Source organism: Capronia coronata, assembly GCF_000585585.1.
Source record: "Capronia coronata CBS 617.96 chromosome Unknown acBCG-supercont1.1, whole genome shotgun sequence".
Classification (NCBI taxonomy): domain Eukaryota; kingdom Fungi; phylum Ascomycota; class Eurotiomycetes; order Chaetothyriales; family Herpotrichiellaceae; genus Capronia; species Capronia coronata.
In genome coordinates, this window is record NW_006912893.1 from 4,579,484 (window position 1) to 4,604,234 (window position 24,751).

The 24,751-nt window shown below is 50.5% G+C and overlaps 9 protein-coding genes across 9 annotated transcripts; 4 read left to right on the forward strand and 5 right to left on the reverse strand.

Annotated features, from left to right (window-relative positions):
- Positions 1-580: 580 nt before the first annotated feature.
- On the forward strand, positions 581-3,264 carry A1O1_01641 (uncharacterized protein; the record flags this gene model as incomplete). Its single annotated transcript, XM_007722554.1, has 5 exons — positions 581-742; positions 850-950; positions 1,006-1,963; positions 2,030-2,367; positions 2,427-3,264. The coding sequence occupies 5 exons, from the start codon at positions 581-583 to the stop codon at positions 3,262-3,264; spliced, it is 2,397 nt and encodes a 798-aa protein (XP_007720744.1).
- Positions 3,265-3,947: 683 nt separating this feature from the next.
- A1O1_01642 (uncharacterized protein) lies at positions 3,948-5,007 on the reverse strand (the record flags this gene model as incomplete). The annotated part of the gene is made up of 2 exons (XM_007722555.1): positions 3,948-4,799; positions 4,870-5,007. The coding sequence occupies 2 exons, from the start codon at positions 5,005-5,007 to the stop codon at positions 3,948-3,950; spliced, it is 990 nt and encodes a 329-aa protein (XP_007720745.1).
- Positions 5,008-6,222: 1,215 nt separating this feature from the next.
- On the reverse strand, positions 6,223-8,069 carry A1O1_01643 (uncharacterized protein; the record flags this gene model as incomplete). Its single annotated transcript, XM_007722556.1, has 2 exons — positions 6,223-7,457; positions 7,520-8,069. 2 exons carry the CDS (start codon positions 8,067-8,069, stop codon positions 6,223-6,225), a joined length of 1,785 nt encoding a protein of 594 aa, XP_007720746.1.
- An 814-nt stretch (positions 8,070-8,883) lies between these two features.
- Positions 8,884-10,077, forward strand: A1O1_01644 (NADPH2 dehydrogenase; the record flags this gene model as incomplete). Its single annotated transcript, XM_007722557.1, has 2 exons — positions 8,884-9,004; positions 9,098-10,077. 2 exons carry the CDS (start codon positions 8,884-8,886, stop codon positions 10,075-10,077), a joined length of 1,101 nt encoding a protein of 366 aa, XP_007720747.1.
- A 184-nt stretch (positions 10,078-10,261) lies between these two features.
- A1O1_01645 (N-acetylglucosamine-6-phosphate deacetylase) lies at positions 10,262-11,653 on the reverse strand (the record flags this gene model as incomplete). The annotated part of the gene is made up of 2 exons (XM_007722558.1): positions 10,262-10,523; positions 10,602-11,653. 2 exons carry the CDS (start codon positions 11,651-11,653, stop codon positions 10,262-10,264), a joined length of 1,314 nt encoding a protein of 437 aa, XP_007720748.1.
- Positions 11,654-12,560: 907 nt separating this feature from the next.
- Positions 12,561-13,750, forward strand: A1O1_01646 (glucosamine-6-phosphate deaminase; the record flags this gene model as incomplete). Its single annotated transcript, XM_007722559.1, has 4 exons — positions 12,561-12,624; positions 12,681-12,829; positions 13,009-13,380; positions 13,538-13,750. 4 exons carry the CDS (start codon positions 12,561-12,563, stop codon positions 13,748-13,750), a joined length of 798 nt encoding a protein of 265 aa, XP_007720749.1.
- Positions 13,751-14,114: 364 nt separating this feature from the next.
- On the reverse strand, positions 14,115-16,448 carry A1O1_01647 (uncharacterized protein; the record flags this gene model as incomplete). The annotated part of the gene is made up of 6 exons (XM_007722560.1): positions 14,115-14,172; positions 14,229-14,572; positions 14,633-14,927; positions 14,982-15,405; positions 15,460-15,656; positions 15,703-16,448. 6 exons carry the CDS (start codon positions 16,446-16,448, stop codon positions 14,115-14,117), a joined length of 2,064 nt encoding a protein of 687 aa, XP_007720750.1.
- Positions 16,449-16,842: 394 nt separating this feature from the next.
- On the reverse strand, positions 16,843-18,947 carry A1O1_01648 (uncharacterized protein; the record flags this gene model as incomplete). Its single annotated transcript, XM_007722561.1, has 3 exons — positions 16,843-18,144; positions 18,192-18,645; positions 18,712-18,947. 3 exons carry the CDS (start codon positions 18,945-18,947, stop codon positions 16,843-16,845), a joined length of 1,992 nt encoding a protein of 663 aa, XP_007720751.1.
- Positions 18,948-19,661: 714 nt separating this feature from the next.
- Positions 19,662-21,216, forward strand: A1O1_01649 (uncharacterized protein; the record flags this gene model as incomplete). The annotated part of the gene is made up of 3 exons (XM_007722562.1): positions 19,662-19,832; positions 19,880-20,087; positions 20,144-21,216. 3 exons carry the CDS (start codon positions 19,662-19,664, stop codon positions 21,214-21,216), a joined length of 1,452 nt encoding a protein of 483 aa, XP_007720752.1.
- Between the last annotated feature and the right edge of the window lie 3,535 nt (positions 21,217-24,751).

Here is a 24,751-nt window from a genome sequence, read left to right on the forward strand (position 1 = left end):
ACAGTATATGGTGACGACGTATCGTATTGCCCCCGTACGCTAAGTAAGCGGGATCTTATCAGTTGTCGGTCGACTACCAATTGAAATTACTCGTACAATGTAGGTTGATATCATGGTTGATAGGCGTCGAGCCACCTTACAAAAGAAGTGGTACCGCAAAAATTTGAGATAGGAGCTTACCTGGTACGTAAACAGTCCGTAAGGTTGATACAACAGGCGTTCTTCTTCGACGTGGGTACACCTACCGCCTATTGAATCTTTCAACGGCGCGCTCAGCAAGATCTAGCGGTTGCCACTTATGTTGTACGGTGTCTTAGTGGGAAGAATACCTGTATGCTCCCCGGCATTACCTAATCGCTTCTCGCCTGCCCATAAGGAAGGGATACACGGAGGTTTGTTGACGAAGTCGCGGTCCAAGCTGTGACGGTCCTTAGACCTCCCTCACGCCTACATACCGGCATCAGATTTGCCGACTGACTCTTCAGGCTCTAGGTATCGCTCGCGCCGCCGTACTGTAATCTCACCCAGCTGACGCATAGAGAGAACTCCTGGCTAACACTGACACCAGGACGATACCGTTATGTCTCGACCAGGAAGTCCCGTGAGTCCCCTGTCGGGAGGTGAACTGCGGCATTCAGGGGGAAGCACCGCCGAAGGCAGTAACGGGGCGGGTGTCCCCCAACAACCCAGAAAGACACGTGCGACCTTGGCTTGTAAAAGATGCAAAAGACGAAAACAACGGGTATGACCTGCTCTATGTTCCGCTGCTTTCCCAATCGAAGTCCCCGCTACTGATGCCTCAATCAAGAGTATCAAGCTCTCGGAGAAATTCTAACACCATGCTAACAGTGTGATGGCGGTTACCCTGCCTGTCGATCATGTGAGAGAGCTGGATCATCCTGTATATACGAAAAAACCATTCGGCCTCAGTATCCCGGAGGCAAGTCACTGTTCGTCTCTCCTGCTAATGATTCCGTCAAAAAATTCATTCTCACGCTGAGATAGTTATATCAAAGCATTGGAAGAACGTATCGCTTTTTTGGAAGCGCGCCTACCCGACTATGCCGAAGACCACTTCGAGGCGCCGGCGTTCGACACCCAATCAACGACCGGAACGCGACAATACCCTCGTTCAAAAGCGGTGGATGATGAAGACCACTCCTCGCTCGTCGACGGTGTTGCGTATTTGTCACTAAGGGCTTCGGGCACTACCGATACAGCTCCAGAGCCCTTCTACCTTGGATCAAGCTCCGGAGCCACCATCGCACGGATGATACAAAGTGCCATCTTCCATGGCTCGTCTGGCACCGCAGTTTCCGAGGCAATAGCTGCGTCTCAGTCACACCAGCTTGATGTGCCAGAATCTGCACTCCCGTCGGTGCCTTTGTCGGTTCGCCCAGATGGGTCGGTGTCTGAGTTCCCACTTCTTGAGCAGTCGAAGCTTCTCTTTGACATTTTCTTTGATCGCTTACACACACGGTGGCCAATGCTGGATCGACAAGAGTATTCTGTATTGTTCAATAAGCAATACGAGAAAGGCGTGCTGTCCATCACCCAGCGGAGCATCATGCACCTCATCTATGCGATCTCTGCAAGGTTCCTGCAACTCACCGGGAAGATATGTGGCGTTGATCATGAGCGGCACCTTGTTGCAGCAATTGAACCCATGGACTACATACTCGAACAACACAACATGGCAACGGTCCAGTTCCTTCTTCTTTTGGCTGTTCATGGTCAACGGTCGCCGTACGGGGCAGGTGCATGGAGTCAGGTGAGGTACGCCGTTTCACTATGCATCGAATTGGGTCTGCACAGAAAGCGAAAGGTTGCAACCTCCACCAAAGAGGCTCGAGACAACGAGCTACGCCGACGTGCATTTTGGTCGTGTTACTGTCTGGATAGAGGGACCAGCGTCGTGCTGGGCCGGGCATTCGCCATTGCAGATCGGGATATCAACGTTGAGGTTCGTCCAATCTGATCTGTGTTACTGTTCTCTTTTGTATCCATCCATCTGCTTACGCTAGAGTAGCTTCCCAGTCTGAGCGTCGAGTACTGGAGTTTGACGCACCGAGATCCCCCCGATACTTCAAGAGGTACACCCTGGTCCAACATTGCGCCTTTCGTCCACATAATCAAGCTGGAGAGAATTCAATCACGCATTCACCGCACCGTATTCCGAGTTGATAAGGATGCGTTTGCTGGTCCGCCCGAGCAGAGGGCCAAGCTCGACGGGAAAATGGCAAGGATGAGAGCTGATCTGGACGAGTGGATACGAACCATCCCTTACCAGCCCAAAGACGCAAAAAGGATCACCTGGATGTACGATCCGGAGAGTGCATACCATGATTCACGCGACTTTTTCAATTTGTAAGTTTGCCAGTCTTCCCTTGTGTTTACGCCGTGGATTGGAGCTGATAAAGAAACAGACAATATCACAAGGCTGTGCTCAATTTGTTCACCGTTCTCCTACCACGCCTTGACTCAACAGATCCCCGCTTCGTCACGGCAGCACGCTCAGCTGCCTGCGTCTGCGTTGCATATCAGCGGCTGAACCAACAAAAGACGTTGAGCTACACCATGATATCACTTCACAGCTGCTTCGTTGCTGGTCTTACGCTCATGTATTGCCTCTGGCGTGACGGCTCACTCTTTAGCTTTGATGTATTGGAAGCGTCTCGAGCGTGCTCACAGAGTTTGACAATCTTTGGAGAAAAATGGGTAGGCGCGGTGAAGTATCGGGATATCTTCGACGCACTATCAGGAAGCCTGTTCAAAGCGATAATCAACCCTGCCACGGGGACTTCAAATTCGGCAAATCTCGGCCCGCTGCGCGTGGATCTCGACACAGATACAAATCAGACGGCCGCCATATCCAGGCAAACTCCAACCTTGAATGAATCGCAACCGCAACCGCAACCGCAAACGTGGCCGGGAACTTCCAAACCAACAATGATCCACATGGTTTCAGACGCCGTAAAAGAAGCGTTCATGGAGGTTGATGAGGAGGCACCTGGCGGCTGGCAGGGCTGGAAGATGTGGAACGAAATGGTCACTGAGCACGAGAGCTATGCTGAGACCAATTTCGTTCCTGGTTCAACCGCCGCAAGAGGTGAGCCGTCGGCGGCTTGGTGGCCCGAACAAGACAATAATGCCTTGTACGCAGCCAACATGCCGCAACAGAATTCCAATGTCGAAAGCTTTGATCAGTACGGGGCAATGGGAGCGGCCGGCTGGGATTATACCGAGCTTGGGATGCTAGGCTAGGGAGCCGCGTCCCTAAATGATATGCGAAACTAGACGAAGAACCAATGGACAAATTCCATAAAGCTGCGAATGGATGCCATCCCTTAGGACGGTCCAGAAGCCACTAGGTACAGTAATTTAAGGCTCGAAAATGGAGATAAGCCTATTATATTGTCTAAGTGCTCACCCTTAAGTAAACCACTCATGACTTCCCCGTACTTTTGTAAGACAGCTTTCTATGCCAAACCTAATAATCGAAGACTGTTAGCTGTGGGGAACCGAAACAGGTGTGCCCGCCCTTTTTGCCATAGTAGTGGCCGATAACGCTCGCATAATACTTGAGCTGATCAATGGGCGGATTGTTGCTAAAGCTCTAGGCCCCGGAAAGCATATATAATGAAGAGTATAGTGCGTTAGACCCAAAGCTGCCATAAACTTAAGCAGAAACGGAAAAGTCAAGAACAGAAAAAAAGAAGAGAACCCCAAAATGCTCAATTTTGGCAGGAGGAAGCTGTCTACTAGTGATTCAAAGCGATTGCTTGTGCCCATTCCGGCGTTGCTTTTGACCTGTCATGATGACTTGTTGGTGATATAACACGCCCGTCATCCGCTCTTAAGCATGGAGTATCGTGGTCTGATACCCCAATCAGCTCGTCATACAAATGCTGCCCTTCCCAATCTCTGATCAATATCGAGCAAGAATATTAAGCAAGTTGGCCTTTCTTGTAGGGAAACTGCTCCCGGAAGGACTGAGCGATTTCCGTCCGAGTGGCGACCCAGACACCTTCTTTCTTCTCGATATACTCGACAAAATCTCTCAAGGCCTTGAAGCGACCGGGACGACCAATGATGCGGCAATGCAGGCCGATAGTCATCGTCTTAGGCTGGCCCGCCTGTCCATCCTCGTATAAGATGTCAAAGGCGTTTTTCAAATGAGTGAAAAAGGCGGTGGAATCGCGGAAGCCGGAGTTGGCGGTGTGAAACTTGAAGTCATTACAGTCGTAGCTGTAGGGGAGCATGAGACAGCCCTTGGGATTCGGCTTGTTGCGTTCCATCGGCAGGTCGATCCAGTAAGGCACTTCGTCCGCATAGGTGTCACTGACCCAGACAAGTTCCTCTCCCATCTCCTCGTAGACCTGTGGGATCAGGGAGCGGCTCTGGGGGGATGGCCGGCCGTAATACCAACCCTTTGGTGCATAGCCCGTCAAGTTTTTGAGACTGGTGATACCCTTGCGGATATATTCTTTCTCCTTTTCGATGGACCAGTCATGATGATCGACCCAGCGGTATGCGTGTGATGCAACATCGTGGCCTTCCTCAACACATCTGACGGCCACTTCAGGCTGCTGTTCGACCGCCAGGGCCACGGCGTAGAGCGTAAACTTCATCTTGTGATCGTTGAACAACTTGAACAGTCGCCAGAAGCCCACGCGTGAGCCGTACTCGTATTCACTCTCACCGTTGTAGTTTCGCTCGTTGATGCGCATTGCGCCTGGAGCCTCACGCAGGTTCGGCTCATCAACGCCGTCGCCGTTAAGGACAGATCGTTCACCACCCTGTACGAAAGTCTGATTAGGCTTCTATGACACATGGAAGTGACTGTAAGCTTGAGCAGCCCAAGCGTACCTCTTCATAGTTGATGACAAAAGAAACGGCGATCTTTGCATCTCCTGGCCATTTCAACCCTTGAAGACCCTTTTCACCATAACCCTTGAAATCACGGGAGAAACCATAGTCGGGGTGTGCGGCGTATATCTCAGGCATTGTAACAATCAAGTCTCGGTGGAAGAAAGCGAGAAAGGGCAGAAGTGATTCAAGTGGTTGGATTGGACAACGTTGAAAATGATCGCGAACGAGACCAATCTCTAGCGTTAATCACCAAGTTCTGAGCGCGGTGAATGATCAGAGAGACGTGGACACACGCGTTCAACGTTTATTTATCGGATCGAATGTAGCCAGGCCGTGAACGTCTTTTCCAGAAATTGCCTAGGTACTGGCTGATGAGAAGACCCATCCAACGGACGATTTTAGGGTTCTGGACGGACCAACTATCCCGTGGGGTTCGGACCGGTGGGGTTGCAGTTGGCGCATTGGTCGTTATCGGCAAGGACTTCTCCGAGGTGATCGGTCGTCCGCAGGTCCACTCTTATCAGTCAACTTTAGCTGCATGCCCGGCGAAACTAAACTACCTGGAGCACAGAGAGCCAGCCATTTATTCGTCAGTTTGCCGGAAGATAAACGGCCGCAGACTTGTTCGGAGGAATATCGGAATTCCGATCCTGCAAGAAATCAAGCCGCAAATTCCGCGTACGTAGTGACATGGTACGACAGACATCTCTCGGTCCATGGAGTAGCAGCGGTCGTACGCAGAAGCAAAGAATACGAAACGGCTGGCCACCTAACAAACAAGTGACCCCGCAAAAAAATGAGTAGTCTGTAAGGTTGGTGTACCTACCATTGACTTCTTGACTGACGCCCCTACCAAAATTCTAGCCTTGCTACCTGTTTTGTAGTGTGGCTTGACGGCTCAGACAGATCTGATAGTCTGTGTGTAACATTCTGCTTCGACTACCTTAGGCTGGATGAAAGCATATCAAAGCGATAAAGCGAACTTTGAAGGAATGCCTTTGGGCGTTTTCAGACCAATGTACATAGAAGAACATGGCTGTACTCGGGCAATGAAGTAATCAAATAGTATATGGATTCATTTCATGGTGGCAATACATGCTATGTCTTCGTGCTTTTCATATGGTGACTATGCAGAAACCCTTTTCTCGTCAATTCTCCATCCTGTTATGCTAGAGGTCCTCAGTCAAACCTAAGTTATGCTTGTAAATGCCGCTTTATAAATCAAAACTCGCTTGTGTAGACTTTTCATCCCGTTTGTCTTTAGACCCGACACAGAAGGTTGTCGGATATGAATATGATCATATGCTCATCACCTCAAGACAGGTATGACTTAACCAGATTTTCCTTCAATCAAGGTTGCTCATCCGATTGGGGGCTGTTTGTTCTGTTCTCAGAAGCGTCCACTTCCAACCTATCACTGACCACCGGGCCCTTTTCAACTTGGCCAATATCAGACGCCTGGCCGTCTGACTTGATCACTTGAGAGGTTTTCTGTGCTTTCATGTTTGTATTGCCAACAAATGCGGTGAGAAGAAGACTTAGGCCGGAGCAGGCGACGAAAAATGCGAAAATAAAATGCAGCCCATTCATGTAAGTCTGAAGGATTTCGTCTTCGGCCTCTTGCGATAGGTGCAAATGGTCGAGTACATAGATTGACGACGTAAGTTGTGTGATTATGTCATTAGAGACGAGGCCTGAAGCTGAGAGGTCGTTCCGGAGGGTGTTGGATAGAATAGCACCCGAGATAACAAGCCCGAAGGCCCCTCCAATGGTGCGGATGAAGTTGCGGAGGCCGGTAACCACTGCGCGATCGTCGTTGCGGCTGTTGGCATACATTGCAACAAGGGTTGGTTGCAGAGTCAATCCAATGCCAGCACCTTGGACAATTGATATACCAACTAAAGGGCCCGGACCGGTATGTCGTCCGAACAAAAGCATAAGACCGTTGCCGAGCGTCCATAGGCTGAACCCAGTCAGAATTAAAGCTCTGTAGCGGCCAGTGAGGTTCATATACTGCCCGGACACGATAGAGCCTATGGACGTGGTGATGATGACTGGTAAAATCAACGCACCGGACACAAGGGCCGAGTACTTGAGGACGGACTGAAAGTAGATGGGTAGGTAGAAAAGGTTTCCAAAGTATGCAAGACCGGTCAGGAAAGACTGAGCGTAGAGAGCACTGCAGTGTGGCGCTTTGTATAGCCGCAGAGGCATAATTGGAAGTGTCGCGAGCTTCCACTCGTACAGAACGAAGAGGACACCCAACAGGACACCGATGGTGAGGGTGGAAATAAGAAACGCTGATTTCCAGGAATATGTCACGCCGCCGCCAGAGAGGGGGACGAGCACCAGCAGAGTCGAGGCGATATTCAGTATGACTCCACCATAGTCAATCTTCTTGATCTTTTCGACATGGCCTCCCTTTTGATGTTTGAGCGGCAGGAAAAACCAAATAACAGCAGTCGTTGGTGCGCACACGATCGGAATCAACCAAAAGACCCATCGCCATGTCACCGACTCGACAAGTGCGCCACCCAGAAAAGGCCCAACTCCATTTGCAAGTGCAATGATGGCACCGAGAACACCTTGTAGTCGACAGGTTATACATGTATCGAAGAAAGAATAGCCAAGGAATTCATTTGCTCACCTTGATATGTTCCCCGGTTCCGCAGTGTCGTGATATCACTGACAATGATCATTGCTAAACTATTGATGCCGCCACCACCAACCCCAGCGATGGAGCGGAAAACAAAGAGTTGCACTTTTGTCTTGGAAAACCCGCATGCCAAGTCCCCGATTCCCATCAATGCCAGGCAGACCAGAAGTAGGTTCTTCCTCCCGAAAAGATCAGACAGTCTCCCGTTGATGAGCTGGAACGACGTGGATGCAATCAGGAAGGAAGCACCAACCCATGAAGTCGCAGCTCCAGTGTTTAGATCCCCGGATATTGCTGGCGTCGCGGTTGCCACAGACGTCTGATCCAGAAACGAGACGAACAGGCACACCGAGAGTGCAGGGATCGCTATCATGAGACTCTTTCTCGACATTTCATTTCGCTGGCCTCCAATGCTCTCGTTATCACTGTCGGTTCGACTGAGTCCTTGCCCCGGTGTTGTTGGCGACGATTCAGCCATATGGCCAGACTCGCCTTCGCAGGACGAAGACTCCGCGGTCGCCCTCTCGCTGTGCCCAGACATTGTATGGCGGTATGACCCGCTCTCTGGGTTGGTTGTTCCATTGTTCATGCTGATGACTCTTCACAGCTTGGGGTTCGATAACCCTTACGATGACGCTCAGTCGGCTTCGCAGCGTTGCAGATGTACAGGGGGTTCGAGTGCCGATACGTGGCCGGTGACCAGGACGTATACTATAAATGCTGTGAAACAATGGAAGTGACTGCCATGTCCATCATTCAGTGTCCACATGCGTTAATTCTTCATTTGCGTTTCGGATGGGGCGAAGGCCTGCCTTGTCCAAGGCCCTTCCCAAGTTTCGACTAAGGGCTTCATGCCTAGGGGCTGGACATAAACGCGGGCAAGCTCTTCCACGGGCAAGCTCTGCCGACAAACCCTCGGACGGTCCATAAAGTGGCATCGATCACATCGTAGACCAGAAGGCAGGCTTCTTCTGTTGTCAGAGGATCACAGTTTAAGATCCGATCAACTTTGCAAATATGAACGGTCATGATAAGAAGATGTGGCTCTTCGGCAGATTCTGAGCCGATGGTGGGTCTCGCCCCGGAGATAAGCCGACAGAAAATCTTTTGCACCTGGGGAGCGTAAAGTCTTCCGTAAAATTGTAACTTCGTAAGCCCGATCATCCTACCACGTTCATGTGTTTCCGTCATTTTGGATTCGGCGACGATTCCGGCGACAATTACACCCAACGCTGTTGTGGGTTTGGCACGAAACTCATAAGTCAGTGATCAAGTTTGCATTCAATACACGACAACCATATCGCGTAAATCTCCTGAAAATAGAAGCGAAAGCAAGTCGGTGACCATTCACCACAATGACAAAACTATTCGAACCGTTGAAAGTCGGGCCAGTTACCCTCGGCCATCGAGTGGTAATGGCACCGCTGACACGATATCGTTGTGATGATCAGTGGACTCCTACGGCCATAACAAGAGGTACGGTTAGCCAAATTTCAGAGCGCCCGAGCTGCTGTCCGGGCTCTCTCTACCCCAAAGCGATATATGACTAACGAGCGCTCCTTCTTCCAGAATATTATGAGCAGCGGGCTTGCGTACCAGGCACTCTTATCATCAATGAGGCAACGCTGGTCTCTCAAAGAGCCATCAGCAACCGCAACGTACCAGGCCTCTGGTCTGAGTCACAGATCGCGGCATGGAAAGAGATAGCTGACAGTGTCCATGCCAAGGGCTGTATGCTTGCCTGTCAGCTCTGGCATCAGGGACGTGCTGGCGATCCCGAGATTCTCAAAGCGGAAGGATGCCAGTTGTGGTCAAGCAGTGCAACTCCCGTTACGCCTAACGATCCTGTTCCCGTTGCCATGCCAGAAGACGAGATCTGGCGGACAATTGACGACTACGCAACTACAGCAAAGAACGCCATTGCCGCAGGATTCGACCTTGTTGAAATTCACGGAGCCAATGGTTACCTACCGGACCAATTTCTTCAGGATACGTGTAACAAGCGCACCGATGAATGGGGAGGGAGCATCGAGAACCGCACCAGATTCCTTTTCGAAGTGACCAAGGCCATTGCTACCGCTATCGGGCCTGAGCGAGTCGGCGTGCGTCTTAGTCCCTACAGTGACTTTCTCGGTATGCTGATGGAGGACCCGGACCCCACATTCAAGAGGATGGTCGAGAGACTGAAGCCACTTGGATTGGGATACCTTCATCTGATCGAGGCGCGCATTCGAGGGAACGATGATGCGGACTGTGGTGGACAGAAAACAGTCAAGTGGTTGGTTGAACTCTGGGATAATGCGACTCCTGTGTTCCTCTCCGGTGGTTTCACTGCCGAATCAGCGAAGACTGCGGTAGACCAAACGTATGCCAACTACGATGTCTGCATTGTCTTTGGAAGGTATTTTGTCTCCAATCCGGACTTGGTCTTCAGGATAAAGTCGGGAGTTCCTCTAACGAAGTACGAGAGGACGTACTTTTACACCCCAAAGCTTGTAAAGGGATACACCGACTACCCGTTCAGCAAGGAGTATTTGGCACAAGCATAGACTACTTAGTAGCGAGGTTACTAGAAGAAGACTTCATGGTCGACTACTTTTATATCTAATGGCGAGTATGTCCTGATACAAATATCGTTGTTAGCTTCCGTATCAACCCCATGCCTTCTCCAAACCACTATCCTCACTGGAAGTCGTCCGTAAGAGAGGTATACGATTAGTGGCCAGCCACAAATCACGCTTTGTTGTGTAACTGTGGAACGACAATTTGACCAAACTTGAAGACACGATCAACATATAGCGACTTGTCGCCACTTCCAGACAGCACTTCATCAAGTATAACCAAGTCCGCATCGGCTCCAGGTATGAGCGATCCTTTTTTAGGATAAAGTCCAAGCATTTTCGCAGGTTTCTCTGTCACTGAGCTGATGGCCTGCGCTACGGATGTACCAGTCCACTTGATGAAATTATTGAGACACTCGAGGAGGGTCACCGAACTAAAGAATGTAGTCTCAAATCAGCCTTGCTCGCTTTGAGTTGACCGAGAAATTCTCCTGGCACGCATAAGAACTCACCTTCCTGCGATCTTTTCCGGTGCATGCTCCAGAGTGAGACGTGGCCCCTTTTTCACGATCCGGTCGCCCTCTGTCCAATCGTACACCCCATCCTCCATGCCTGCCAAGTGCATGGCGTCCGTGACCAGAATGCAGCCCTCCGGATGGGCGGTGAAGGCGAATCTGATGGTCATCGGGTGTAAGTGGATGCCGTCGCAGATTATGCCGTAGTATGGTCGCTCAAGTCCCTCACAACCGTTCAACAAACCCACGACGCCCGGGTTGCGGTGATGAAGCGGGCTCATGGCATTGAACATGTGCGTGATCATCGTAGCACCCCTCGAAACAGCATCGCAGGCATCTGTGTACGTTGCGTTGGTGTGCCCTATCGAAAAGACAATTCCTCGCTTCGCCACCTCGGAAATGGTGTCCCTGACAAGTCCGACCTCCGGTGCGGCGGTGATCATCTTCACACGCCCACCATCCAAATTCTCACGACCATAGCATGCTTCGATATCCGACCAGCCTTTTGCTGCGGATTGCAGCAGTTCAGGATTGTGAATGCCATTCTTGCTCGTGCTCATGAAGGGTCCTTCACAGTGCGCACCTAGCGATTCTGCGCCTGCATGGGCATCTCTATCAACTCCAGAGGGACCGAGAAACCGTAGCACGTCATGGTACGTCTGACTTGCTGACGTGGTCAGCGTGGGCAGGTAGGACGTGACGCCAAGTGTGATAAGGCTCTTGTTCACGCGAACCAGGTCGTCCGCGTAAGACTCGAGTGATTTGGGGTTGGAGAAATCGAAGTTGAATGATCCGTTAAGTTGGACGTCGATTAGCCCTGGTGCCACTATTTTGTTCTGGAGATCAATGACGGTTCCGGCAACTGTGCGGGAGTTGAAGAATATATCGCGGCCGTCCACAATTTTCCCCGTTCTCGAGCAGATCCAGAGATCTTCGCCCTCTACCAGATTGTCACCGACCACCAGTCGCCCGTTTGTCAGTCGGATTAGTTCTGGACTGGTGAATGCACCCTCGAAGATGCCGGCAGCAGCGCCACCTGACAAGGACATCCTAAACTGCCTCATATTACGGAAAGGAAGAAAGTCTGAAGTGGTGGTTGCCGTTTCTAGAACTGTGTAGGTACCAGTGCCACGAAACAGTGTGTCCGTTATTTGGAATTCATTTAGCTTTCCGACACATTGGATTTTGTGGATTTTGGGGACAGGATTGTTTTTAACGATTGTAGAAAACCGAATCTCACCATATTGATCTGGAGGTCTCCACCCTGCACTGCGGTATATCCAGGTTTCTCTGGTTTATTTTCGCATTCACCAACGCCCAGGGGATCTCAACACGCGTAGATCTTCAGTTCGGATTGGCTTCACCAACAACTCCGAAGGCACAATGTTTCCACGTTATCTGCGAAGATGTGGAGCCTATCGGAGTCAAGAAGGAGGCAATGGGGTATATGATGAGACTATCAAATTCGCGGACCCCTTGTGTGTCGAGATTTCACTCATTCAGTTTCGAGATATCGACCTGCGGTTCGGTCTACAGTGGTAGAGGGTTAACCATAAGCGAATCAAGAGAAGTTACATTTCGGTGGTGATATCGGGTGCTCTTCCATCTCTCGGAGTATTGATTAGCCACTCGGAGTCCGTAAATACTTACTCCGAGCGGGTTCGAACTCAGATTATGTCGCATTGGTATAACGAGGCTATTGGCTCTCTCAAAGTCGTTAGCATCTTAGCTCTACGCATGATTAGCCCGATGGCGTTCCGACTTTATGTCGGTATGCTCGAATGAGTGGTGCTTCCACGATAACCACGAAGTAGTAGCATCAGCTTGGTGGAGAGGTCTAATGGCCAATTCTTTCTTAATCTCATCCAGTCCAGTCTTGTTAAGAGACACAGTCGTTCACATGCACATATTAGAGGCCATATCGGAAATTATAGTCGCGATTTCTTCTCCAAAAAGATGAGGCTTCTGATCCGAGACGACCGTGTAGCGGCATCTGAGTTCGTGGCGAAATACATTATCGGTTTGTAGCAGAACCCGTAACAAAGTAGGTTCAAGGTTAACAAGGAGTTGATACAGAGCGCATCAAAGCATTTCAGCCTACACCAACAAGACCTTTCGTTCTTGGCCTTCCCACGGGAAGCAGCCCAGAAAATGTGTACAAAATACTTGTCCGAGAGCACAAGGCAGGCAATATATCATTCAAGCATGTCATAACATTCAACATGGTAAGTTCTCTTGCACTCCCCGGTTGCCTCTGACAGAGCACTCTTTACGGCTAGTACCCTATCGTGAATCGAACACCGAAGACGAGTCAGGAATCTCGCTTACGCTTGCCTTACCTTGCTTTATCCAAATCCCTCATGGGCTATGTTCATAAGCGCACTTAGCTAATCAAGTCTACTAGGACGAGTATGTCGGCATACCCGTTAACCACCCCCAGAGCTACCACAGCTTCATGTACAAGCACTTCTTCTCGCACGTGGACATCGACCCGACCAATGTCAACATCCTGAACGGCAACGCCTCCGACCTCAGGCTCGAGTGCCGAGAGTACGAAAAGAAGATCGCTGCCGTCGGAGGTATCGCACTCTTCCTAGGAGGTATCGGACCAGATGGGCATATTGCCTTCAATGAGCCCGGGTCCAGCCTGGCCTCCAGAACTCGGATTAAGACGCTAACCGACGACACAATCCTGGCGAATTCGCGGTTTTTTGACAACGACGTGGAAAAGGTACCGAAGATGGCGCTCACCGTCGGTGTGCAGACGGTCATGGAGGTACGTGATGAATCCTTCGGACGAGTCAGGATTCCACAAGTGTTTCTCCATCATTTTTCATGACATCACCAGGCATGCTCTTGTAGTTGGAGGGCGCCTTTAGCCACCAAGGACTTGAAATGTTAGAAGGCTGACCATGATCAATCATTTTTCAAAGGCCAGAGAAGTAATTATTATCGCCACTGGTGCGCACAAGGCTCTGGCTCTGAAGCACTGCGTCGAATCGGGAATCAGTCACATCTGGACGGCATCTTGTTTGCAACTTCACCCACATGCCATACTGGTAGTCGATGATGCTGCGACGCTCGAGCTTCAGGTCAAGACGGTCAAGTATTTCAAGAGCATCGAGGCGTCGGCTATTGCTGAATAGGCACACTGCTACCGCTGACGACGAATGATAACATGGATCATCCTTGATTGAGATGGTGGATATTGGAACAAAAGGGGCGGAGAGAAAGGCAGCAGCTAAGTACTGTCATAGTACACTTGAAAGGTCCAGGGTCCTTGGGGTATTCATGCATATAAAAGGTTCTCATCATCTGGTACGCAAAGTAGCACCGTGCTCCGCTTGGCTGCTGGTACTCGGCTTGAAAGCCAATTCATCGAAACGCTGCAACCGTGGTAGATATTTATGTCAGCGCAAGGGATGATCCTCATTCTGTGTGCATATCAGAATGGGAACTCCATGCGAGCCTTGGAGCTCGGGTGGATTCACATATGATGAAGACAGCTCCTCAGTACAACAAACTATCGTCCAGTCCAAACACAGACCCTTGATCTGGTAGACCGACCCTACAAGAAACGGCGTGAGTACAGATTCAGGCGTAGGCCAACAGGGTTGTACGCACCAAGAGTCCATCCCAAACCCAAAGTGCTCCGGGAGTAACCAGTCCGGTTGTCCCATGGCAGCGTCCGTTAGGAAATCTTGTGGACTGTCCGTCGAGTTTTGAGATGGTGGGGATAGAATGGCATCCATTGCTGATTGAAGAGCCGTGGCGGCCTGGCAGAAGAGCTGATAATTGCCATCGCCAGGCTCCTGCAGGATGCTTATGTGAGCTAGCAGGACAGAAAGGCTTTCGATGCCGTGCCGTCGTGCCGCCGGCTCTAGCTGAGCGTTCATGTTTGTTTGAGCTGGAGGTTGCAGGAGGCACCATGCTAGTGCGCCTGCAGCTGGCAAACCACAGGACGCCACCTACACTGTCAGAATCCGACCGTGAAGCGGAATTGTCCATTCTGGTAAAGGATAACATACAGTCCAGCACAGAGAAATGGCTCCCTTCTCTCCTAGTTGTTCTCGTCTGACCAGAGCGGCATTGACCCAGGTAAGCAGTTTGCTTGCACTGGCAAAGAGCGCACCTGCCTGGTGCATTCCATGGCGTGAAGCAGCCCATTCCACCAGGAAAGTCGTATGAAAGTGAGATAATCGAATTTGATGGAGTGTATCAGCTTCCTGGCCGCTCCGACCTCTTCGCCAGACCTCCTGTTCGGGAATTGTGAGAAAGTTCGGAAGATCAGCCCAGGCCTGGGCAACCTTGGACCGCAGGTCGCTAAGGCTGAGTAAGTATATGTTTGAGGTCAGAGCGGTTCACAGGAAGGCATACCTGACTTTGTCCGAAACCTGTGTAAGGTTGCGGCTCAGCAGAACTTCTAGAACGTCTTCCAGAATCATGGCAGATATCACAGACCACCTCATGACCGAGCTCTTCCGGATTTCGCCTAACGTGTTCCAACCGCTGCTATCAAGGTGACGTAACTGCTCATTCAAGGCGACAGTGGTAATATTCTGCATATTCGCATCCTCCATATCCAACGGCATCGCAGGATAGCAAAATCGTTTACTAAGCCGTGAGGGCCGTCCAAGGAACACTGCAAAGCTGATGTCCGACGTGTAAATTTGGCTGAAAATTCGCTTGCGGAGCTGTCTCAAAAAGAATGGAAGCTGGCTTTCACCTTTGGAAATCTGATGCAAGCCTTGCGCGAAAAGAGCACTGGATACGTGATTGAGTCGGCGCCATACCCTGAAGCCTATGCGAATGTTAGAACTGACAAAATGGGAACCCTCAACGTTACTGGCCTTACTTTGATCACCGTAGAAAGCCGAAGCCAGGAGGAAGCACTCGTACAAGAAGATCATGGTAACATCATTGAGCGTATCCAATGTGTCACAGAAGGCCAAACACTTGTTGCTGAGATGCACCAGCGTGGTCCGAAGAGCCTGTTTCTCCTCTTCGGTCTTGCAGACAGGATGCGGCGCACGAATCTCATGGGCGACGATGCTGTCCTTAGTTAGATTGTCTTAACTCGAACGAACCAGGTGCCTACCCTGCCAAGGTCAATATCAGGCCAATCGATTCCCATCTCAGATTTGGACCAGTGTAGAGGCTTGTGAAGTCGTTCAGGGTCATTGTTGTAGTAATCTCGACCGGCCGTTGAGCCTGTTCGAAGAGTCGCTGGGATAGAATTTTCAGGCTCGCCTGTCGGTCCTGCGAGTTCTCGATGACATTGATCTCGTTGATAAGACTGTTGAAGAATGGGTAAATAAGGAAATTCCCCAGATGGCTTTCCAATCCACTTCCATGTGACTTCAAGAAGAGGCGCCGAAAAGCATCATCAGCGAGGTATTGAAGGAACGAGTCAAGTAGTCGCACTCCTTCATCAATCAACTTTCGGGCATCTTCTCTCATGACACCATCTCGGGACGAGAGCTGGTCGTTGGAGCTGGATGCGCGTGCATTGTTGCCAACGGCAAGATGCGCACCCAGGTCGTCCAACACTGTCTGAAGAGAAGAAGGTCCTTGGAACCCTGGATTGGGATATATCTTCATCTGGAAGTCCAATGTTGACGGAGATCTGACCGGCTGCCCAATGACCGACTCAAACATAGGTGTACTGCATGCCATAAGCAAAGGCACGCGAAGGCTTCGCAGACTCACATTTGGGTGGGTGCTACGGAACGTCGCCTCTTGAACGGACTTTGTCTGTAGACGCACTGGCTGCTCATATCTCGTCGAATACAACGGGAGCATGCCGGCCGACTGTGGTCGCAAGCCAGCTTCGAGAGCCTGCATGGCTCGCACGAGGCAAGCTTGGAACGTCGCAAAGCTACCGGATGCCTAGCCGGACTGGCTTGGCCCGAGCTGTGACCAGCTGAAGACATCTTTGCAGTGACTAGGGCAACATTTAGGGGAGGAAATCTGTAGATTATAGCGATGCCTCGTTGATTATCTCGAGTTGCTCCATTGCCCTAAACCTTTGTCGTCGGAAGAAAGATGTCCAGGGAGGTGAAGTAGCAGTAGTCGAGTATTTGCCAAGGAAGCTAGTCCCCACATCCCGAGACATCGGCCTCGTAGCAGCCTCTATGCTTGTGGAAGCTCTTCCTTCCTTCCTACCGGCTATGCACCACGAAATCCAGTACCAATGCTATGTAATATGCAGCCATATACCAATGTGCCCGGCACGACCTCAACATGACTCTTGAACCTGTCTCACTAATTCCATAGCGCCCGAAAGTGCGGGATTTTGCACAACCTCAACAGTCTTAAAGCTCATCTTGGCCTGGAGCAAAGCACTTTTGACCGCGCTCACAAATATGTCGCTCTGCATCAGCCCGCCTGCCAAGACCAAGATTGACTTCTCTACCTGGACACGCCTGGAAGTGACGATCGGAAGCAGGATGTTTGTGAGGCTTCTGACGCTGTTGTCAAGAATATCTCTTGAGAGCTGATCTTGCCCACTCAGCTCAATCACGATTCGTGCGACCGAAGCAATAAGTTTCTTCTTGTCCAATTCTGACGCGGATGAGAGCACTGCACCAAGCAAGTCGTATCTAGCGTCGTCCGAAGCTTTTGGCTGAAAGTACTGCAGCACGCGTTGAACCAAAAGTGGCAGCTTGTCCACATACCCGTTGACATGATTTTCGAGATTGCACTTATCCAAAGCGAGCAATGCAGCCCGGATTGCCTGTCGTCCCATGTCGAAGCCTGACCCGTCGTCTCCGAGGAGATAACCCCAACCATTGGACCGTCCTGTACGTACAAGGCGGCCTTGATCTCGTTGGTAGCACATTGCTACGGAACCAGTCCCTGCAACAAGAACCACCACAGAGTCTGCCTCACCTTGTCCTGCAGCAGAGGTTGCAAGAAGCTGAGTATCGTTTGTTACCTTGAGACTGTTACCTATAGGCCGTTGAAACAGGGCTTCCAGCGTCTGATCGACCGCAATGGCGATCTCCTTTCGGTCATAACCTGCCAGAGCAACCCAGGCGGTGGCAAAGAGACTCGGCTTCCATGGTCTTCCTCGTATCTGTGGGTGAGCGCAACACGCTCTTTGCACCGCGAGCTCAATTTCTGCAATGGCTTTATCGACGCCAACATCCGTTACATTGCAGCCGCCTGCCTCTCCATATCCATGAGTACCAGTGCCGTCCAGCGAAATGACTGCGGCAGCACATTTGCTGCCACCTCCATCTACACAAAGGACAAAATCTGACCGGGCCTCATGTGGCAAACCTAGCTCAGGACTTAAGCTTGCTGGCTGTAGCACTTTGGAAAGCACACCGTCGGCTGCTGTCAATCGCTCCTGTGCTTCCGATACAGGTAGGCCCAAGGAAAGTTTCGCAATGGCAAGCTTCACACTTCCACCACAGCTGTCAAGTAAGGCGTCGAGTTCTGTGTCTGAGTTGGGGCACAAGGGCCCGCATACACTGCGGAGAATATTTCGAGCTCGTTGCCGGAGCTTCAAATTCGTAGCTTTCAGGTCAACCATCTAACCTTGGTAAGCTGAATATCGTCCGGTCCGTGAACAATACATACCATATTCCCATAGGTTTTACCGATTCGGATCATTGTACCCGTACTCAACATATTGAGGACCATTTTCGTCGCCGTGCCGGCCTTCATTCTGGTACTGCCCGTCACCACTTCAGCACCCACTACAGGGCTGATCATGAAATCGACATGTTCGCTTTGGCTCATGGCCGAGGGTTCGACACAGGCAACTCCAATACTGGCACAACCTAGACTTTTGGCGAACGACAAACTGCTCAAAACGTACGGCGTACGGCCGGAAGTCGCGATACCAACTACGGAGTCAACACGGCCGTCGATTTTGATAGACTGTAGATCCTGCACTGCAGCATCGACGTCGTCTTCCGCACCCTCTTGTGCATGCCGTATTGCCACGTCCCCGCCAGCAATCAGGCCAATGAATTGGCCCTCTGGAGCGGAATACGTGGGTGGTATCTCCGACGCGTCCAGTACCCCCAATCTGCCACAATCGTCAATATTGCCAACCTCAATGAGTAGCCTTCTGATGGCCCAGAGTATCCCTCACCTCCCGCTGGTGCCAGCGCCCACGTATATCACTCTTCCTCCACGTCGGACTCTTCTAGCAAGTACATCGATGGCTGCTGCTATGACCGGAATGCACCGAGAAACGGCTGTCGCAATAGTCGCATCTTCGTGATTGATGATTTGACACAGCTCGACCGTTGACACTTGATCGATGTCGAAGCTTTTTGGATTTCTTTCCTCGGTCTGCAAGCAGGCGAGGTCGTCCTGAGCAATCATGGTATGCATCCCTCTTTTTGTCCTTGCAAGTTCAGTCCACGAGCCTGCTAAACTATGCGTGATAGTTTATATTCTTTAGAGAAATAAAATTTGGTACCGGCCAAGGCTCTACACACTTATGACTTGTACCACTCGGGCAGTCAACCAATAATTGTGAGCAATGGCGCTTGAGTACGACAATCAATGGTCTGGAGCCGTTCTATGGCCAGCTCAGCTCCGAATGCAAGGTGTAGAGTGTCCTTCTAGCACACGACAGGTGCGCAAGTCTGCTCTAATGCAAGGCACCGGGTGTCGACCTCCCTGGGAGAAAGTGGCTTGTAGTGAAAGGACCGAGGCGGCCGAGAATTGTCGTCGTCCTGTGCCGCTTGAGTGGAGGTGTCGCATGAATGATCTGCTCTACTCCGATCCGAATGTAAACACTCCGATAGCTCGCCGTGGGTGGCGTGAGAGCACGCTTATCTCTCGCCAATCCAGATCTCTGGGATTCAGATAAGAAAACATCCTACGAGACTCCTTTACTCCGATGCCAACGACTCAGCACCCAAGGTACACAGCAGTCTGGCATGATATAAAGTGATGGTAGAATTCTTGTCCTAGGATGGTACTCCAGTATCTTGTGGCATCAACCTTTGGTTACAGAAAGTCTTTAAGACAACATCCGTCTCTCTCTGAAGGTCTCATCCCGCGACTTAAAGCGACAACGTGCGATACACCATGGGAAAACAAGATCTTGATCAACATAAAGCAATGCCGATTGCCACCTCCACGCCTAATGATGTCGAGCATGGCGACGCACACGACTTATCTCACCGCCTAAAGTCCTTCTACGCGCATCCGTGGACGCAAATCATGTTGATCAGTATTATTTGTTTCTGCTGCCCAGGAGTAAGCACAACGATCCCCAACAATATTCAGAATTCTGACTATTGTAGATGTACAATGCCTTAGGTGGTTTGGGTGGCAGCGGTCAGGTTGATTCTACCGTCGCGGCCAACGCCACCGTTGCCCTGCTGTCCTGCACGGCAGGAACCGCCCTGTTCATCGTCGGCCCGCTCTTTTCCTATGTCGGTCCTCGTCTGTGCCTCTTACTGGGTGGGTGGACATACGCACTTTACAGCGGTAGTCTCTTGAATTTCAATCGTGAGTACCAGAAGTCCACGCGGTCAACTTCGGTCGCAATACTCACAACCTGTCAGACCATGCAAACGGCGCCTTTGTCATCGCATCCGGAGCTATTCTCGGTGTCGGTGCCTCGCTCTTGTGGGTAGTCCAGGGTGCAATCATGACGACGTACGTGCCGGAATCACAGAAAGGACGTGCCATCGCCACATTTTGGATCATCTTCAACCTAGGTGGCGGCGTAGGTGCGCTGGCAAGTTTCGGACTCAACTTTCACTCGAAGTCTGGAACCGTATCCGACTCTACCTACATCGCTTTGATGGTCATCATGCTCTTCGGTTGGGCCTTAGGTGTATTCATCTGTTCGCCCAACCATGTCGCCCTGACTCAGGTCCATCTCGTCATGGAAAATGAGGGAAAATACTCTCTCAAGGCCGCCGTCAAGATCGCTGCCCAGACCATTTGCTCCTGGCGTGTCCTCTGCATGCTGCCTCTGTTCTTTTGCGCCAATGTCTTTTATTCGTACCAGCAAAATGACGTCAACGGTTTGACATTCAATATTCGCTCTCGCTCACTGAACAGCGCATTGTACTGGATAGCCCAGATGCTCGGCGGTCTCATCATAGGGGTGCTGCTGGATCTACCTTTCTTGAGTCGACCAAACCGTGCTCGCCTTGGCTGGGTTTTCCTCGTCGTCACTGGTATGGCCATCTGGGGCGGGGGCTATGCATTCCAGAAATGGGAGGACCGTCGGCTAGCGGCAGGGCTCAAGCAGGACATCGACTATACCCAAGGGTCTATTTCGACAGGACCGATATTCCTGTACATCTTCTACGGCATGTACGACGCCTTCTGGCAAGGGTACTGTTATTGGCTGATTGGCACCGAGTCGAATTTGAGTTCGAGAGCAGCCGTTCTGGTGGGTGCATACAAGACGTTCCAATCTACTGGTGGTGCTATGGCCTGGAGGATCAATGCGCTTAAGAAGACGCCAATGACCCAACTGGCGATGAACTGGGGGCTATCGATGGGCGCATTGGTGGTTGTACTACCGGCTATCTGGACAGTGACAACGACGCTGGAAGGACCTGTCCAAGACCATGAATTGGAAACGAGAGTCCCAGAAGAAATCGATCTAGATCGAAAGTGAAAGGGTGGCCTATAGATTCAGCAAGGTAGAGATTATCTCTTCACAAACACGAAGACACTCTATATAGAGCTAATAACCATCGCGGCTTTCTTCACTAGATTTACTATCACGAGCAAGTGACAAGAGACTCCCTGTAAACGTAACGTGCTTGTCACGAATCGTTCCTCGGGTCACGATGTCGATCAGGGTTTCCTAATGTGTGGGAAGGCAGGAGGACAGTATTCTAGGGCACAAGAGTAAGTCAGAACGAAAGCTATCAACGCGATAGTAACGTCTAGCTTATAGACGAAGTTGACTACGAGAGACTATAAGCCGCTATAGAAATATAAAAGACTATATAGATATACGAGACTCGTAGTGCTCTGTTATGCTCTGTTGCTCTGCTCAGCAGAGCAACACAGAGCACAGAGCATAAAGTGTCACGTGACCCAGCCTTGCCTTGCGAGGCTTTCACGTGCTCCTTCGGCAATCCTGCCTCCTCTTGCCACTATTTTGCCATAAGGAGCCTGAACTGACATCTGATTTCTATGTCTCTGACAGATGTAAGGCTGTCTAAGATAGAAGACGGAAGAATACATTCTGCTATACGGAATATGTTTTGCACGCGTTGATAGGTCCAAACTTGAGATATTGAACACTTCTTTACCCAGTAAAGTGGAGGGCAACATTCAACAGCAAGGAGCAATATAGCCGCAATAAAGAAACTAACAACAAGAAGTAGCATGATGATGGATTTGAGAACTTTTGACCAGTGTAATACTTTGTTGATTATATACTAACTTAGTTGCTACTCCTACTAAACCCTTCCTCAAATCGAAAATGTGGACTATCTACCTAGAACACGGATTATCGACCGCCGCCATTCCCACCCACCCCCCCTCCCCTTTCTCCTCTCTGACTCCGCCGTGGACTCTGGGCAACAAACTTCACTTCTAGATTATTAGGATGATCTTATGACAATAAAGGAAAGGTAGGGCTCTCGCAGGGCTCTCACAGAACAGGACTCTCAATAGGGCTCGTAGTAGGGCTCTTACAGAATAGGGTTCTCCACAAAGCGCCCCTCCTTCGATAGCTATGTAGTCTGACGAGGCCCCGGCCCCGTTGGAATAGGACAAGTCCTCCGTGAAATCACACCGGTCATGTGCTTCTTCACGTGAGATTGTAAGTGCCACAGCCTTGCACCATACGTGATGAACTTGGTACTTGGCGCGGATAATGCGTGTTATTTGCAGAATCCCAGGGGTGGGAACATCATAACCGATGTATGTTGGACGCGTTTATGACAAACAGGGTGGTATCTGCGTACCGTCTCAGTATGTCCATGCCATCAATTTCAAGATTCGCACCGGGAACAAATGCTTTAATCTTCACCACCAATTGGTACCGCATTTTTGAGGTCTTTGAGCGGAACCAAACAGACAGTGGAAATTTTGATCCCCATTTCGGGCACTCCTCAATTAAGCCTCGTGATGCCTATTTGGCATTATCACCGTTATACATTGGCTTCCTTTGACCAGAAGTGTGATTAGAGCAATTTGCTCGTAATTTTTGCAAGCTTTTGCATTATCGAAAGCTCGCCTGACCGCCGCCAAACTCTTGTCGTAGAATTCCTGATAGGGAAATGGCTCTGAGCAATGTCTTTTCAGAAGAACTGCCAATCGGAATGCTTCGAAGGGAAACCGTTCGAAGGGAAAGGGAAACGGTCCGAAGGCAAATGGAGTTTCCTCGCTGAGTGAAAGCTCGGATATTATAAGCTGATCTCTGAGCTCGGGTGGTATTAACACAGTTTCTTGCGTTGCTATACTGCTGCTTCTGCTCGACTCGGTATGCGGAAGCTCCAGGATTGAATCTTGTGGAATTGCGGTATCCGGTGAGGTCAAATCCATGATTGAGCTCAAGATTGAAGTCATTGCTGAGGCAGGCGCGCGTGCAGCGTTCAACGAGTTGTTGGAAGGACGAGCGATGTTTTGCTCAAATGAAGGTACAAGTGTGGGCGCGCAGCATCAGCCGGCGGAAATGTGTGGCTCCAGCCAGCTGGATACTGGTCAACGAAAGTATGCGAGAAAACCAAAAAGGTTTGGAGGTATAGAGGCATGGTAGTCATTTAAGTAACACCTTGAGGGAGGGAGACAACCAAACTCTTACTGGGCTTCGACGATAACTCCTGATGAAGTCAACCACCATCAGCTGCCGCTGACAACGGCGTGGCAATAACCTCGACATAATTACCGTACAACGAAATATTACTTGACTATCTTGCTGCAATCATCTCCCGGGTGGCGATCGCAAATAAGTGTACATTACGAACCCGACTCGTTACTTGTGACCCTGTGTATATCTTCCTTGATACGCACCAACACCGAATCAACGAGCTTTATGGTTGTCTCCACCGTTTCATCGTACTTTCTCCGCCGGCCTTTGACGCGTTGCACCATCATCTGCTCAAGCTTTCCGTAGACATCGGAAAGAGGGGGTAGCATCTCTACCAGGGCTGTCTGAGCCGTACATCCTCTTGTAACGGATCCCAGAGCCTGCTGGAAAGCACCAACTACCCGGCTGAGTGGTTCTAACTGGTGCTTCATATTCTTCCCGGCTGCCTCAACCAGTAGACTCAAAGTCCAATCCAATTAAGAGACAAAGATCGCCCATTGTACATTCTGACAGGGCTCACAGGGCACAGTACTATAATGCTGGCGGGTGATGATTGGTCTCACCTTATATCTCCCCAGAAACCCTTGGCTTTAAGATGGTGTCACAAAGTCGTAGTCGTGCGGAAACTCAAACGCCATAAAGAAACATGTCTTGTCGGACTTTTGTAGTGATGATGTCTTCATGACCGTTGGTTGATCCAAAGCAAGAGACCTTGGCACAAAGTACTCGAAGAAAGCGTCGCGCTTGAAGAATTGCCACGCTGAACTGATCGAAGGTTTTCTGTCGGATACCGCAACAAAGTCTCCAGCCGGAGGCAATGAGTGGAAGTCAAGAATCTCCATAAGGAATTGTTTGTCGCTGGTTGAGTATATCCTACCAGCATAAAGCACAGATGACGTGTCTGTCTTTATCAAAGGCAGGTGAGATACGCGCGTAGCATCGTCCAATCTGAGGCCCAAGGCAGATGGCAGGTCACACACTTTCAATACCTATCCAAGAGGACCCTATTTGTATTCGACCGTGTCACCCTATCTGTATTCGACCGTGTCACCCTATCTATATTCGACCGTGTCACCCTCAGGACAACACATACTAAAATGGTCTTGGCGGTGATAACGCCCGCACGATAACACCCGCACCACAACACGCCCAAGTCTCACCGTTAGGGTTATGATCAGTACACCCCCCCATCATCGATAATCATCAATATTATGTCTTTCGTTCCGTCGCGATGGCTCTCTGGTCCGATGGGCCGAGTTTGAGCTCACCAAACCCCGGCGTTGCTATGTCGTCCACTTTATCCGATTTTCCCACCGTCTGGGCCGGCGCGCCACAGTATTTGCGACCACTCTCTGAGTACGGGGTCATTCTTTGCACCGAACAT